This window comes from Haematobia irritans, chromosome 5 (genome assembly GCF_050003625.1).
Source record: "Haematobia irritans isolate KBUSLIRL chromosome 5, ASM5000362v1, whole genome shotgun sequence".
Taxonomy (NCBI): domain Eukaryota; kingdom Metazoa; phylum Arthropoda; class Insecta; order Diptera; family Muscidae; genus Haematobia; species Haematobia irritans.
Genome location: NC_134401.1, coordinates 176,240,369 through 176,254,646, shown reverse-complemented (window position 1 = coordinate 176,254,646; position 14,278 = coordinate 176,240,369). Strand labels below are relative to the sequence as shown.

Sequence of the window (14,278 nt, the reverse complement as noted above, 5' to 3'; positions counted from 1 at the left end):
AAAAATGTTGGCAGGGTACAGACTTTTCTGCAGTTGTCTACTGTTCCAAAATAACAGATTGTTTGCTGTTTAATGGTGGGTATTAAGTTCGAGTTTAGCCGCTAATTTTCACTAAAGTGAAAACTAAATGAGTAAAAAACGTCATAAAATTATACATATTTGTCGCAGATTTCATTATAACTTGATGGGGAATATCCCAAAGCAAATTTTCACAAAATTTATATTCCTTAAAATGGATTATTAAATAAAAGTAATCGTGAAAACATGACGATTTTAGCGGCTAAACTCGAACTTAATACCCACCTTAAAGGTGAGTATTAAGTTCGAGTTTAGCCGCTAATTTTCACTAAAGTGAAAACTAAATCAATAAAAAAAGTCATAAAATTATACACATTTGTTGCAGATTTCATTACAACTTGGTGGGAAATATCCCAAAGCAAATTTTCACAAAATTTTTAAAATTAACTCAATTGATGCAATGTTTCTTGTTTCTCTAGATTTCGACAAGACTTTACAGGAATAAGTTTGTTTTCATTTATAGTTTCGATTATTAAAGGAAAAGTTATCGCGAAAATAAAGTGGTTTTCAACTCGAAAACCGAACATAGTACCCACCTTAAACTCGAACTTAATACCCACCTTTAGCAAAAAATCTGCTAAAACAGTTTTGTTTGCTGAAAAATAACAGACTGCGTTTGCTATTAAGAACAGACTTTTTTCTGTGAGTGTAAGTGCATAAAACTGGAGAATTAAATTAAAATGAAGAAATGTCTTAATTTTCGTTATCGATAATCGAAAAAAAAATCAAAGCAATACTAATAGCGTTGCCATATTTCCTGTAAAATGGTGAATCGATTACGGTTACAGACGATAATCGATTACCACCGATATCAAACGATTATTCCGTAATCTACATGACGAGGCCTTCGTGTGCGGCCCTTTAGATCATAAGATATGTTTTTTTGTACATAATAGGGCTGTTTTCTTTTAGCACTGGATACCCTAAGCCGTGAAAGACTAAAAGAAAACAGAGTACTCGTTTATCCAGGACATCTCCAAAAATATGCAACACTGTCATCAGCTGTTCAAAAACAATCACAGAAAAGAAGTGAAATCTTGCATTTTTAATGTATGAAATGCTCCAATTAGTAATAAATATGTACTGCTGCGATTATTTGTGACACTATACCACTTTTAATTTCATGTTTTTCGATAAATTATTCACAATAAAGTGCTGTTGTGAATCGATGAAGCGTCACTTTATCAAAACACAATCTGGCAAGATCGGCGCGACTTGCACTGATGAGATGTTCTGGATAAAACACCAGTGCAACGATGTTCTGGATAGCCCATACAAATGCTGTATCCAGTGCAAAAAGAAAACAGCCCTAAAGGCCGGTACTATGTTCATTCTTGCGAAAAATTTTTATGGAAACCATTATTTCGCACATAGAAAGCAGCGTTTTTTTAGGTAGCTTGGAGCGCTATTTTACAGGGAGCGATATTGGATTAAGTTGGTGGTTGTTGCTGGTTTTTACAAAATAACATTTTATTTTTCCTTGGGCAATTGATCTGCTATTCCTTTGATCCTTTGTATAGTTTCGGAACAAAAATATGGTCCGTGTTTGATTTATAAACCCGCACAAATAGTTTTTAATAAATAAATTATTTCTTAATTCACATTGCAAATGGCGCCGTGCTATAAACGTCAGTTTTTCAACACGAAAAAACAAAGTATCACAAATGGAAAAAATTTCGCAAATTTTTCGCATTTTTTGGTTTTGTATGGAGTTTCAACGCGAAAACCGAACAGAGTACCGGCCTTAATATAAAAGATGTTTGTATAGCGTCTAATGCGCATTACAGACTATCAGTTATTCCGGACGGAATGTCGGTGTTTGTAAAGAATCTTACAGTGTGTCGGATCGATACGACTTGTCGGCGATGACTAAATAATCGGTAAATGTGTTATCGATCCCATAAACATGCAGCAGTATCGATTATGCCTTCGGACTTAACTTATAATGTACACAATATATGGGATATGTTCGACACGAGCACTGTCGTCCGGAATAACTGATAGTCTGTAAAGCGCATAATGCGCATCCAGACTATAAGTTTATCCGGACGACAGTGCTCGTGTCGAATATATCCCATATATTGACCACAATATATGTTAAGTCCGAAGTCATTCCGTCCGGAAAAACTGATAGTCTGGACGACGCCTTAACGTGATCGATAACACATTTATCGATATTTTACTTAATTCCGACAATTCTTAAAATCCTGTAAAATTCTTTACAAACACAAAATTCCGTCCGGAATTATTTAAGGCCTGGTTATGCACCTAAAAATGTAGCGTAGCCGTAACATAACGGCAACGTATGATTTTTTGACGATTAGGTAACTTGAAAAAAAACGTACCAACAAACTATCAAAAACTGGCAAAAAAAATATTGTTTTTTTTTACATTTTAAATGAATTTCACGAAAAATATTAACCCTGCCAGCATTTCAAAGTTCCATTTCATCCTCATCGCTACCACAGACTCGTAAGTGACACTGCAACAATCGCCAACTGTAAGTATGTTCTATGTAAATGAAAATGGAGTTGAAATTGTTACTACCCAATAAACACAAACGTTTGAAAAATGCTAAATTTCAACAATTTTTCAAACATTTTTTCAAAGGATTAGTGTAATATTCAAGTTGAGAAATTGTTGAGAAAATCGCGTTCTCAACAAAAAACAGACATTACCCTCAACAGTGAAATTCAACACATTAGCAATAATATCTCAAGTGTTATCCTCAAATTGAAATGCATTGCTACTCAATAATTTGTCAAACAATTTTCGATGCGAGTCAAATTCAAAATTAACATCGTTGCAAATACTTTTCAACCTAAATTTGTATGAATGATATCCCCACTTCAAATTGAAAGTCAAAGCCAAAATTCTATGAATTTTGTATAATTTATTCATTTTTATCAAAATAAAATATATAATAATACACTACACTACATAATATACTACAATACCAATTGATAAATAATAATCTTATTAAACATATCAACAAATAAGAACAAAAAAAACAACAAAACTTTAAATATCTTAAACATTATTAGTAAACACATAAAACGGCATTAAAATTTAATAACATGCGGCCAATTTGGAATTAGGAACGTACTGGACCGCGTGTTAGAATTGATTTCCAGCAGAAGCAATTCACAAAATATCCATTTTAAACTGATAATAGCATATGAATTAAACTGACGATGTGATGCACATTTTCATCCAGAAGTTGTTGATTTCAACAATTTGTTGCTTTTAACAATTTTAATTGGTTGCACTTGTAATGTTTCTGGAAACTTTTTCTTGTGATAAGCCACTCATTTTTCATTGGTCAGCTTCTTATTGTTTGCAAGAATGTAGCATCCAAAGATTTTAGTTTTCTGCAAAGAGATTTAAATTTAGTGACTTCTCTAAAGTGTTGATTTAATTTTTCATATTGATGTACCAATTATTATAAACTATTTGAAGCAGTTCCAGTTAATTGTCCACCATTTTTTCATTGGTCAGCTTTTTAATGTTTTTAAGAACGTAGAATCCATAATTTTAGTTTTCTGCAAAGAGATATACATTTAGTGACTTCCTTAAAGTTTTATTTAATTTTTTATTTTCACTTACCTATATTTATAAACTATTTGGTTATTTGTCTAAAATTTTCCATTTTTTTTAATCTCTTGCAATTGACCACGAACTTCGTTGCACAAATAAGTATTGAAAACCACATGGTTTTTTCGTTGCATTTTAGGGTAGTGTTTTGTCAAAGTTTTCTCATATTATCTTCAACACCTTTTCAAAGATTTCGTCAACATTTTGGCAAATTGGAAGTAATTCGCAAACAATTTGAAGATGTATTGAAGATGAGCTATTTCAAGTCAAGTTGAATTTATGTTGAAAATTATATTTACCCTCAAACTGAAAAGTTGTTGCATTTGAAAAACGCTCATCCTGTGTTTATTGGGATGTAAATGAAAATGGAGTTGAAATTGTTACTTCTTATACCTTAGCATTGAAAAGTCGCACAGAAAGTAATGCCCACAAATTTTCAACAAATAAAATCTACTACATAGTCATCTAATTGAATCTTTTATTGCAGATGTTGTCAAGGCGGAAGAATGTAGACAGAAGGAAGGAAGTGTATATCAGTCTTTCAAAAATTTCAAGGATCGCCATTTCTGGATAGATGTTAATTATTATAATAATATTATAAAATAGCCTTATTCTCAAATGTTATTCTTAAATATTATTACGAAATAGATATTGTTATAACATAGGAAACCAATGAAAAGTAGTGGTTGCGAAAATTTTTTGTGGCATATTTTTAGGAAAAACTAAAAAATGCATCTTCCTTTTATAGCTTACCAACGAATCAGGTGGTAAATAGGGGTGCTTATATGTAGATTACTTTTATAAATAGAAAATAAAATTGGCTTGTTCCATGGTTCCAATTACTGAGTAAAGTACAATATTCAATAATCGGCATCCGAAACCCATAAGCATCGGTAATGACATTGTAATAGGTTATCGTTATGTTTTCGTTTACTTTGTCATGTAGATAGCCAAGTACCTGTCTGCCTATGACACGCCAACGTGAAAGTAATACGGAAAATTGATCGGAAACGTGGAGTACTTGTCTCGACAAAATCGGTGGGATATAATCAATTTGGTAATGACGTTTTTTACCACTGGGAAATATCTTCTGATTCTCTTTTTAATTTTGTTATTTTCGTTTTCTATTTTACTTTTGTTTATTTTTTCTCTCTCATTATGCACAGTGGGGAGCAAAACCGAGTAATATTTATTAAATAGAAAATGTCTAGTTAAGCCCACAAAGATTGGACGGTTGATGTTCAGAAATAAATTATATGGTCAGATGAAACAATAAACAGCTCTCTAACCAATGTAAAAGAACATTACTGGTAACTACCTCAGAATATTACCGTTTTTGGAGACTTTGTCGTTACTAGAACATAAGAAGCCAGGGGCCAAATCACCGCAGTCGAAATCGAGTACTTCGTCTTTGTAATGTAGTTTACGCGGATCACCGCGCAGTCGTTATCGAATTGTTTCTACTCGAAGTTGAACACGATAAGTAGCATGCTATCGAAAACGAAGTATGTAGTGATTTTTGAGCAGAAAAAAGGTAAACAAAAAGAAAAAAGTTGGTGAAAATGTAAATATTATTCCATTTTAGCAAAATACATTTAAGAAAATATATTACTTGCATTTATGGAATCGGATCAAAGAAAGGAATGCTCAGTAGCCGCTTCAAAAAAACTTATTTTTTCAAGAACATATTTAAAAGCTTCTTTTGACATATGAAAACGTCTTTTAAATCTATGGATGTTAAAAACACAATACTCTTACTCTACTTCAGGCAATGCTAAAGGACTGCTTTTGTCACGAATATTTTTCCTTATTAATGCCACTTTGTACTCATCGTCTGAATCCGAAAACGAGGAAAAAACACTTGGATTCATAATATATTTTTACACATATATTTTAACACACAAAAACAATATAAATATCTCAGAAATAACATAATTTGATAACAAAACATTATTTTGAAATTCTACTCTCTTTCAATTTCTTATTACCATACCATATTATCGAATGCGGTGATCCAAAAATTTAATGCGATCGAAATGTTTCTCTATACGAAACAGAACTCGATGACGAATGCGGTGATTTGGCCCCAGATTGGCAGCTGTCCACCAAGGAATGCGATTCAAGATATGCACACATCTGATCCTTAAGAATTATCTCAAACGCCTTAGACAAAGCAGGTAGGACACAAATCGGTCTAAAGTCTGAGCATTCCTTGCCAGAAGTACCCTTCTTCCGTAGAGGAAATACCTTAGTCAGCTTCCAATTCGCAGGGAATATTCCAGTCATAATAATCGTATTGAAAAAATGTAGAAGATGTCGGGAAATAAATGGATAAATCAATTTAATAAATTTCACCGGAATAGAATCATGACCTGTCGCATTCGACTTCATACTAAATAATCAACACATCGAAAATTAAAGTCATCACTACGGTTAGGATAATTAGGTCTACTGAAACTAGAAGAAGAAGACGACGACACGGAAGTAAAACATATATTCATACGCCATACTCCCTTTTCGCACGTCTAATCATTCTTCGAGCCTCAGCTCTGTATCCAATGTATATATCCTTATTTCTAGCAGTCTTATTCTCCATATATGCCCTATAAGCCAAATCCCTATTGGCAATAGCAGCCCTAATCTCAGGCGTGAACCAGGCGCGTCTGCTCCGACTAACTTCTCTAACTCTTTCAGGTACAATGTGTTGAGTACAGTATAAAATGTCGTTTGTACTGTACAAACTGACAAAATCCGCATTAACAACATCCTCCACCAAGATATTCATATCAATTGCACTATAGTCTCTAAATGTGGTGTAACAGGAAGCGGTATTGTTAGGTAATTCGTACTGGATTAATAGAAAAGCGTGATATGAATTCACCGCCGGGAAGTAAAATTGATTGCTTCTCAAGACAAGAAACTAGAGAATAATCGATTAACGACACAGAGTCACTACTACAGTTATAGTGAGTTGGCTTGTCATTATGAAGAACTGTGAGATTACACCTGGTAAGAAAATGCCTAATGCTGTCTGTTTTCTAAAAAAAAAATGTACATGTTTTGTTGCTTACCTTTCTTCCCTAGCACAGAGTGCTTGAACCGTTGCCTCCGCAACTATTTTGCTATATGGTAAAGGCTAGAGACCCATAATAAGTAATATTTTTTGCCCAAATAGATTTTTCATGTTTAATAATATTTTATTAATTTTTATAATTCTTCATTTGTCGTATTATCATTGTCGCCATCGTAGTTATAAGCGGTCATTTATTTTTCTTATTATGAGAGATAGTAAAATTTGTTGCTGCTGTGTTATTGAAATGTTTTCTTAAAAAGAATACAATTAGTGATTTTTTCAAGGTTTGTTATTGTGGTTTTATGTGTATATGAGTGAGAAAATTGTAATGAGATAGGTTTGAAATCCTGCAAGAACGAAATTCAATGGCCTCAGTTTATAATAACTGGGCCCTGATTTTAGGATAAGATCTCACGAGCGGTATTCTTCCGTCTGCTTTTTAGTTTAAAAGAAAGTGGCATTGATGTATGGCTAGCTCTTACAAATCTATGGTGATTTTGTTTATTTACTTTTGTTTTTTTTTTTTTATTTCAATATTTTCACAGGTTTTCACATACAACACAACAATTAAATTAACATATTTAGTTTCTCTTATCTAAGGATCGTTATGTCCCATGTGTTATTATTCATTTTACATATATTTTGTATGAAATATCAAGAAAGAAATCAATATTCATATCCTAACAACTTACATATCCGCCAGTTTAATGTGTTCTATCAATTTCAAGAATATTTCATCGCTGATATTATATTTCGTAAATTTCACTTTGGAAAACTGGTTACGAATAAAATTAAACATTGGAATACGTGTAGAGTTTTATGTAGTTTGCAACAATTTTTTTCTAATTACTTTTCATGTTCGGAAAATTATAAAAACATAATAAAAAAAATACACTTTAAACTGAGGGACACTTGCGTTTACTTCCAGAAATAACAAAAGGTACTTTAATACCAAAACATAAGTTGATATTCCCATAGAGGTTTTAATCGATTTTTTCTGCAATTAAAAGTGAAAATGTTAACGTAATTTTTTAGCACAGTTCGTCCTTTTCCTTGAAAGGAACACACGTGTTAATTTCATTTGCTATTCGTAGAGCGAGTTTCAGTGTGTATTTTCTGGAAGTTGAATGTATATATATATATATATATATATATATATATATATATATATATATATATATATATATATATATATATATATATATATATATATATATATATATATATATATATATATATATATATATATATATATATATATATATATATATATATATATATATATATATATATATATGTGTGTGTGTGTGTGTGTGTGTGTTATGTAGGATTGAGTTTCATAGATGAAGAAAATGTCCAGCACTTTCATGTTTATTATAACATTTTTGTTTTTGAGTTATATAAATATATATATAAAGCTGCTCTCTACATTTCAGAATATTATTTTTAGGAAAGCAGTAATTTCTTTATATATGTTTGTTTTGTTTTTTGTTTTTTTTTTTTGTTATACAATTAAATTCCATAGATAGTTTCTTCTTTTCATCATACTTAAAGTTAAGAACATGCACGTTTTAATATAAATATTATTTTAATAAATTGTATACTCTGTCTTCTTTCAAGAACACAAAATATCAATATCGATTACATACATACACATATGGCCATAGCGTTTTTGTTTTGTGCCACAAATTTCTCTTAAAGTGTTATCGTGTAGATTTTTTGCTTTTATATAAATGCTTTGCCTTTTGAAAGCAGTTAAATATGTGTAATGTAAGTATTTAACCTTATTTATGGTTATAGAATTTTACATAATTTTAAGTCACCATTACTAATCTGTATGAAACTACAAGCAATGATTTCATACAGTGGGACTATAATTTCCCATCAGCTAAAGGTTACTCATATCATATAACTATCAAAAGCAATATTCATCACTATATTCTATATATTGATTGGTCACTGTTACAATTGTACATTCTGAAAGTTGGCCGACAGATATTCAAAATTTTTAAAATACTGAATATTGAATACTTAACAAATTCACATATTTCATCTGTGAGTTAATTGAATTGTTTTATGTCTATATGGATAAACCATCTATATTTTGCCAATATGTATGTATGTACTCATTAAATGGGCTAACTTATTTGTTTGTGTGTGCATTTTTTGCTTGTTTTGGAAAAGGTATAATTAGTAAGCTCTTTCATATCAAGTGGAGGATTAAGTAAAATACATAAAGTTAAAAATATACAAAAGAAAACCAAAACAGATTCTCTAAAATATCCTCCAAACTTTGGTTTATAATTTAGAAATTTGGTTAAGACAACATAAAAAATATTGCTTTTTTCTAAAGACTTTCTTCTCATCAATAGGATACTCTTTACTATAATAGTATTACAATATGAATGTATATTAGCTATAATGATATTGTTAATTCTTTTATGATTGTGCTAACATGTGGTTTTCTACTCTCTTTTAAAGACTTTTAGCTGTGTTCCCATTATTGTTTTTTTATTATGAAAATGAAAATATACTCATAACTTTAATTTTCATTATATCTACATGTAATCTATGACTACTAAGAGTAGTTGTTTGGATGTGGGTATGAATTTGTAGAATTGCCATTATCTATGATAAATATTTGGTAGAATACTAAACTTTATTCGTGTATGGCTCCTTCGTATTTTTGTCATTCTTATTCTATTTTGGTAGTTTTTTTATAATGAATATATGTATATTAACATGACTGAAAACATCTAGCTAATTAGATCTAACATCATAAAACATTTATATTTGCTTGTGTTTGTGTGTATCTATATGTCTGTTTTTCTGTGAAAATATAGTACTGGATTGGTTGCAATAAGGGAGCAAAGAATCGAAGAACTTTTACAACTGAACTTAATTTACAGCATTGTGACGAATGGTTGGCAAGTATGTGATCGCGTCGACAAAGTAAGTATGCATGCAAAAACTTATGGTTTCGCTGTTTTATTATAAATGTTCTATCATTATATAGTTTCAGATCGAAGAATTGTTTATCAAGAGTTAATGAGAAAGTTAGATAGGATTTGCAATCGTGATAATTGTCGATATAGGAAAATTGAATAAATCAAATGAATGATGTAGAAATAATGAAAAAGGATTAGCAATCGAGAGCAAAACAAAAACTAAACTTTCTTTGAAGTCCCTCAGGTTATAAAGGATTGTTTCTTTTTTTACAAAAAGCGAATAAATACTGAGATAATAGCTATATTTTAAATTTTGCTGCCTTATAGGACTAAAAAATTTGCTTTCTTGTAGCTGTACAATCTCCTTAATATTTGATGCATTCCTCTTCATTTCGCACAGTTTTGTATATATAATACTACACATGTATGTAAATGTATTTTACTTTGATACCTTATAGTAAACTATTAAATACGTGTAATTGTGCTTACATTGTTTTGTCAGTTTTGCTATTGTTGCTTTTAAAATTTCAATATTTACTAAAAAGAGCAGAGTTAAGATGTGTTTTACAGTTTCTAATATTTTCAAGGAAGGGTTGATGATTTCTCTTGGGGAAATCGTTTTTGGTTCAATGGCTGGTTGCTGGGGGTCTTATTTATTGGACTTTGATTATATTTTTCAAATCATGATCATGTCAATTCAATGCTTGCACAGCTTGGTTTGTGTAAATTGTTAATGTACTTGACGTTGGTTGTTACTCTCAAGCATCAGACTTCTTATCGTGTATCGGTGATATTGTTTTTGCTGCCAAAGATTTTTATCAATTGTGTTTCGTAGTCATCAATGTTACGTTTCATCAGATCCATACAAGGACCAAGCAATCTCTCAAACGCCTCCACCTCAAGAACTGTGATCAATGAGAACATGAAAATAAAACATGAATCATTTTGCATTCAAAACAATTTTTTAGGTTAGTCACAATTTAAATAAAAACGAACATATGAAAACACGCTTAATTAAAGTATTAAAAAAATTATCAGCATGCAATTTATTTTATATACATATATCCCGCCTAAACAGCTATGTTACAAATGTTTGTATACCATGTAAAAAATTATTATCAAGGAATTTTACTCTAATACAAACTAAGACCAAAAATATAATTTTGGTCTTATATTTCTCAAAACGATGGAAAATCTTCGAAGCCTTACCGTGAAACAATTACAGGCGAAATGCAGAGATCTAGGAATTGCAACTTCTGGGAAAAAGAGCCAGTTAATCGAGAGAATTGGAAATCATGAATTCAAAGGATTCCCGAACACGAATGAAATGGATCAACGAGTACAACAACTGGAGGATCTTGTGACAAGCATGAGATCGCAAATTGATGATTATAGGTCAGCAAATTTTAATCCATCATGTGCGTCATCGCCTCAACCACCATTCCTAACACCGGAACAATGACAACCAGTAAGTAGTGTGGTTAACGGCACACGGCAGGCGACTACAACGACAACTACAATTGGAGATATTGTGGTACCAACGATACCTCAGACGGAGGTGGTTCTAACGAATGTTCCATACGATTATCCAATGGGTCAAAACGTGCCAGGTGGAAATGTTGTAACAACGATACCCCAGATAAATTTGCTACCGACGACGTCATACTTTTGTACGACCAACGATAAGATTACACGATTGGTATACAGCCACCAACAGGTGACAGCCTGACATTCGATGAGAACGAAAGATTGTTGGAAGTTGTACGTAGACACAACAAATGTTTTACCGAGAAAATTTCTGATTTGGGAAAGTTCAATCTAGTGCAAATGGAAATAAAGGTAATCGATTATCGACAATTGAAACGCATCATTAGCAAGATACCGTATCCGATGCCAGTAATGGACGAACAATTCGCGCGCCTCTCCGGCAACTCGTATTTTACAATGCTAGACCTAAGGATGGGTTATCACCAAATTGAGATTAAGTAGGATTCTAGAAAGTATACGACTTTCCTAACAAACGACGGACATTACGAATTCAACCACATGCCATTTGGACTTGTGAATGCTCCGGCAGTATTTCAGTCGGTTATGAATAGCATTGTTGCGATGATGAATTCTGGTGAAGTCTTAGTTTATCTAGACGATATAGTAATTCCAAGCAAAATGATAGATTAAGAAATTGAGCGATTGGAAAAATTTTTGCAAATTATTGAGAAATGTGGTCTCACGTTACGTATGGAAAAATGTGTTTTCCTGGCCGACGAAATTGTGTATCTTGGCCACAAAATAAGTAAATTTGGAATCGAGCCTGGTGAAGCAAAAACGACGGCTGTAAAGAATTTTAAGATTCCAAAGAACGTTACCGAGGTACGCCGCTTTTTGGGATTGACTGGATTCTTCAGAAAGTTTGTGGAAAATTATTTCCAAATTTCTCGTCCTTTAACCAATTTAACAAAGAAGAATTCTGTGATTTTTGAATGGAACTCAAAACATCAGGAGGCGTTTGACAAATTAATCTCCGTTCTTTGTAATGCGCCAGTGTTGGCAATTTTTGATTTTAGTGCTGAACATGAGGTTCACACCGTTTTATTGCAACGTGGTACAGACGAGCGATTACACCCAGTGTTTTATTATAGTCGTCACTGCAGAGACAGAAAGTAAATACCACAGTTATGAGATTGAAGTTCTCGCCGTAGTCGAAACGTTGGAACAATTCCGAATATATCTTCTTGGGAAAAGATTCCGTCTCATAACTGATTGCGACGGCGAAAATGTGTACGAGAATATATTGCCGCATGCACGGAATGTTGTTATAACAAGGCAAAAGTAGGTAAGCCTGAGGGAGAGTTGCATTGTGATGAAGTAGAGCCTCTTTCATTTCGAAAAATACATATTGACCATCTAAGACCGTTTACTAAGAGAAAAAGTGGTTGTACACACGTACTGGCGATTTCAGATGCATTTACAAAATATCTCGTGGTAAAAGCAGTTAAAAGTACAAAGACAGCTCCAGTACTCAACGTTTTAAATGAATTATCAAGTTATTTTGGCCTTCCCCGATGTGTAGTAACGGACCGTGGCACAGCTTTCACTTCCAAGAGTTTTGAGGAATATTGCAAATGCAACGATATAAGGCATGTTAAGACAGCTGTGCATACACCAAGATCGAATGGGCAAGTAGAACGCGCCAATCAGATAATTCTTTCGTATCTTAGAACTGCCGATAATGAACCGAGGGACTGGGATATAGATTTGCACAATCTACAGTGGGCTGTGAATTCCCAACGAAATATTTGATTTTGAACCGATATTTGATTTTGAACCGATCGATTTAGTACGAAACCGAATCGCTGCTGCTATTCAAGACGATTTGCCTAACGACATCAAGGTACCAATCGAAGAAAAGAGAAGACTTGCTATGGTCAACATCGAAAAAGAAGGATAGAAATGGAAACAACGATTTGACGAAAGACATCGATCACCAACCATTTATAAAGAAGGAGATCTCATCGTGTTAGAGAACGAGCCACAAGCGACTGGTGACTCCAGGAAACTTGAGCCGAAGTATCGTGTCCCTTACATTATTTCTCGGGTGCTTGAGAACGACAGATATCTCGTCGAAGATATCCCTGGAATGCAGATAGTGCATGAAAGTTTTGCTCAGTCTTTAGCTCTGATAAAATGAAACGGTGGTGTCGAGATGCTCCTGAATTGGACTTCCAAGACGATGAGGAAGCTGAGGACAGCTTTATGTCAGGATTGGCCGAACTGTCAAGTACGAAATAATCATCGCTGCGATGGTGCAACTCTGTGCTGTCAAATTTGAATAAAACCGTCAATAGAGAAGAAGCTACGAGAGCGTCAACAACGAATTGAGTCACGTACACATATTCTTGTGAAATTGAATTACTTTATTAATTGTTTTACTTAAATAAAACCATTAGTTTATATAAAAAATACATTTGGGAATCCACGTTTATTAATTTTGGTGATTGTTTTCATCAAACGGCCATTACTTTGACACAATATTATTAAATATTTTGCAATATTATTATATTATTATATTATATGAATGCAATTGCTACCGTAACTAACAATATACAAACAGTATCCATATAAGGATCATGAGTTATTTAAAATATTTTTGAATATAATGTTAAGTAGATAGAGAATCTTGTTAGTAGTAAGTGATGTTTTATTTATTTTGAATTCTATGTGTAACAAGTATCACATCAAGTTGTAGTTCTTATGAGCATTTTATTTAATAACACACACTAGTAAATTGCAAATCTACATGATATAGGGTTAGTACTTTACCTCCAGAAAACCAGGAAATTAAATAAAATTAATTAAAAATATATACGCGAACTTGAAATGAAAATCAATTTATTATAATTAGTTTTAAGTATTTGTTATGTGAACAATATGAAGAAAAAAAATGAAAAAGAAATTTGATATTTGTATAGGACAAACTTGAATAAAAGGCAAACCAAACAAGATTTTGCCTAAAGTGGAAAAGTGATATACAATACGGTAAAATTTGATTAGATCACAAAATTTTTATTGGTTGGAATGCATACTT

General features: G+C 32.3%; 1 protein-coding gene and 2 long non-coding RNA genes across 3 annotated transcripts in view; 1 reads left to right on the top strand and 2 right to left on the bottom strand.

Moving 5' to 3' along the window:
• Positions 1-3,205: 3,205 nt before the first annotated feature.
• Positions 3,206-3,775, bottom strand: LOC142240738 (uncharacterized). Its single transcript, XR_012723369.1, has 3 exons — positions 3,685-3,775; positions 3,515-3,620; positions 3,206-3,449 (listed from the first exon to the last, which is right to left on the bottom strand). It is a non-coding gene; the product is annotated as an uncharacterized LOC142240738 (long non-coding RNA).
• A 188-nt stretch (positions 3,776-3,963) lies between these two features.
• Positions 3,964-4,516, top strand: LOC142240739 (uncharacterized). The gene is made up of 2 exons (XR_012723370.1): positions 3,964-4,091; positions 4,160-4,516. It is a non-coding gene; the product is annotated as an uncharacterized LOC142240739 (long non-coding RNA).
• Positions 4,517-8,075: 3,559 nt separating this feature from the next.
• Pka-R2 (cAMP-dependent protein kinase type II regulatory subunit) overlaps positions 8,076-14,278 on the bottom strand; it is a 62,333-nt gene continuing 56,130 nt past the window's right edge. Inside the window, exon 10 of the mRNA XM_075312454.1 lies at positions 8,076-10,598. Within this exon, the coding sequence (XP_075168569.1) occupies positions 10,468-10,598 (131 nt within the window). The 3' untranslated portion in view covers positions 8,076-10,467. The remainder of the gene's footprint in view (positions 10,599-14,278) is intronic.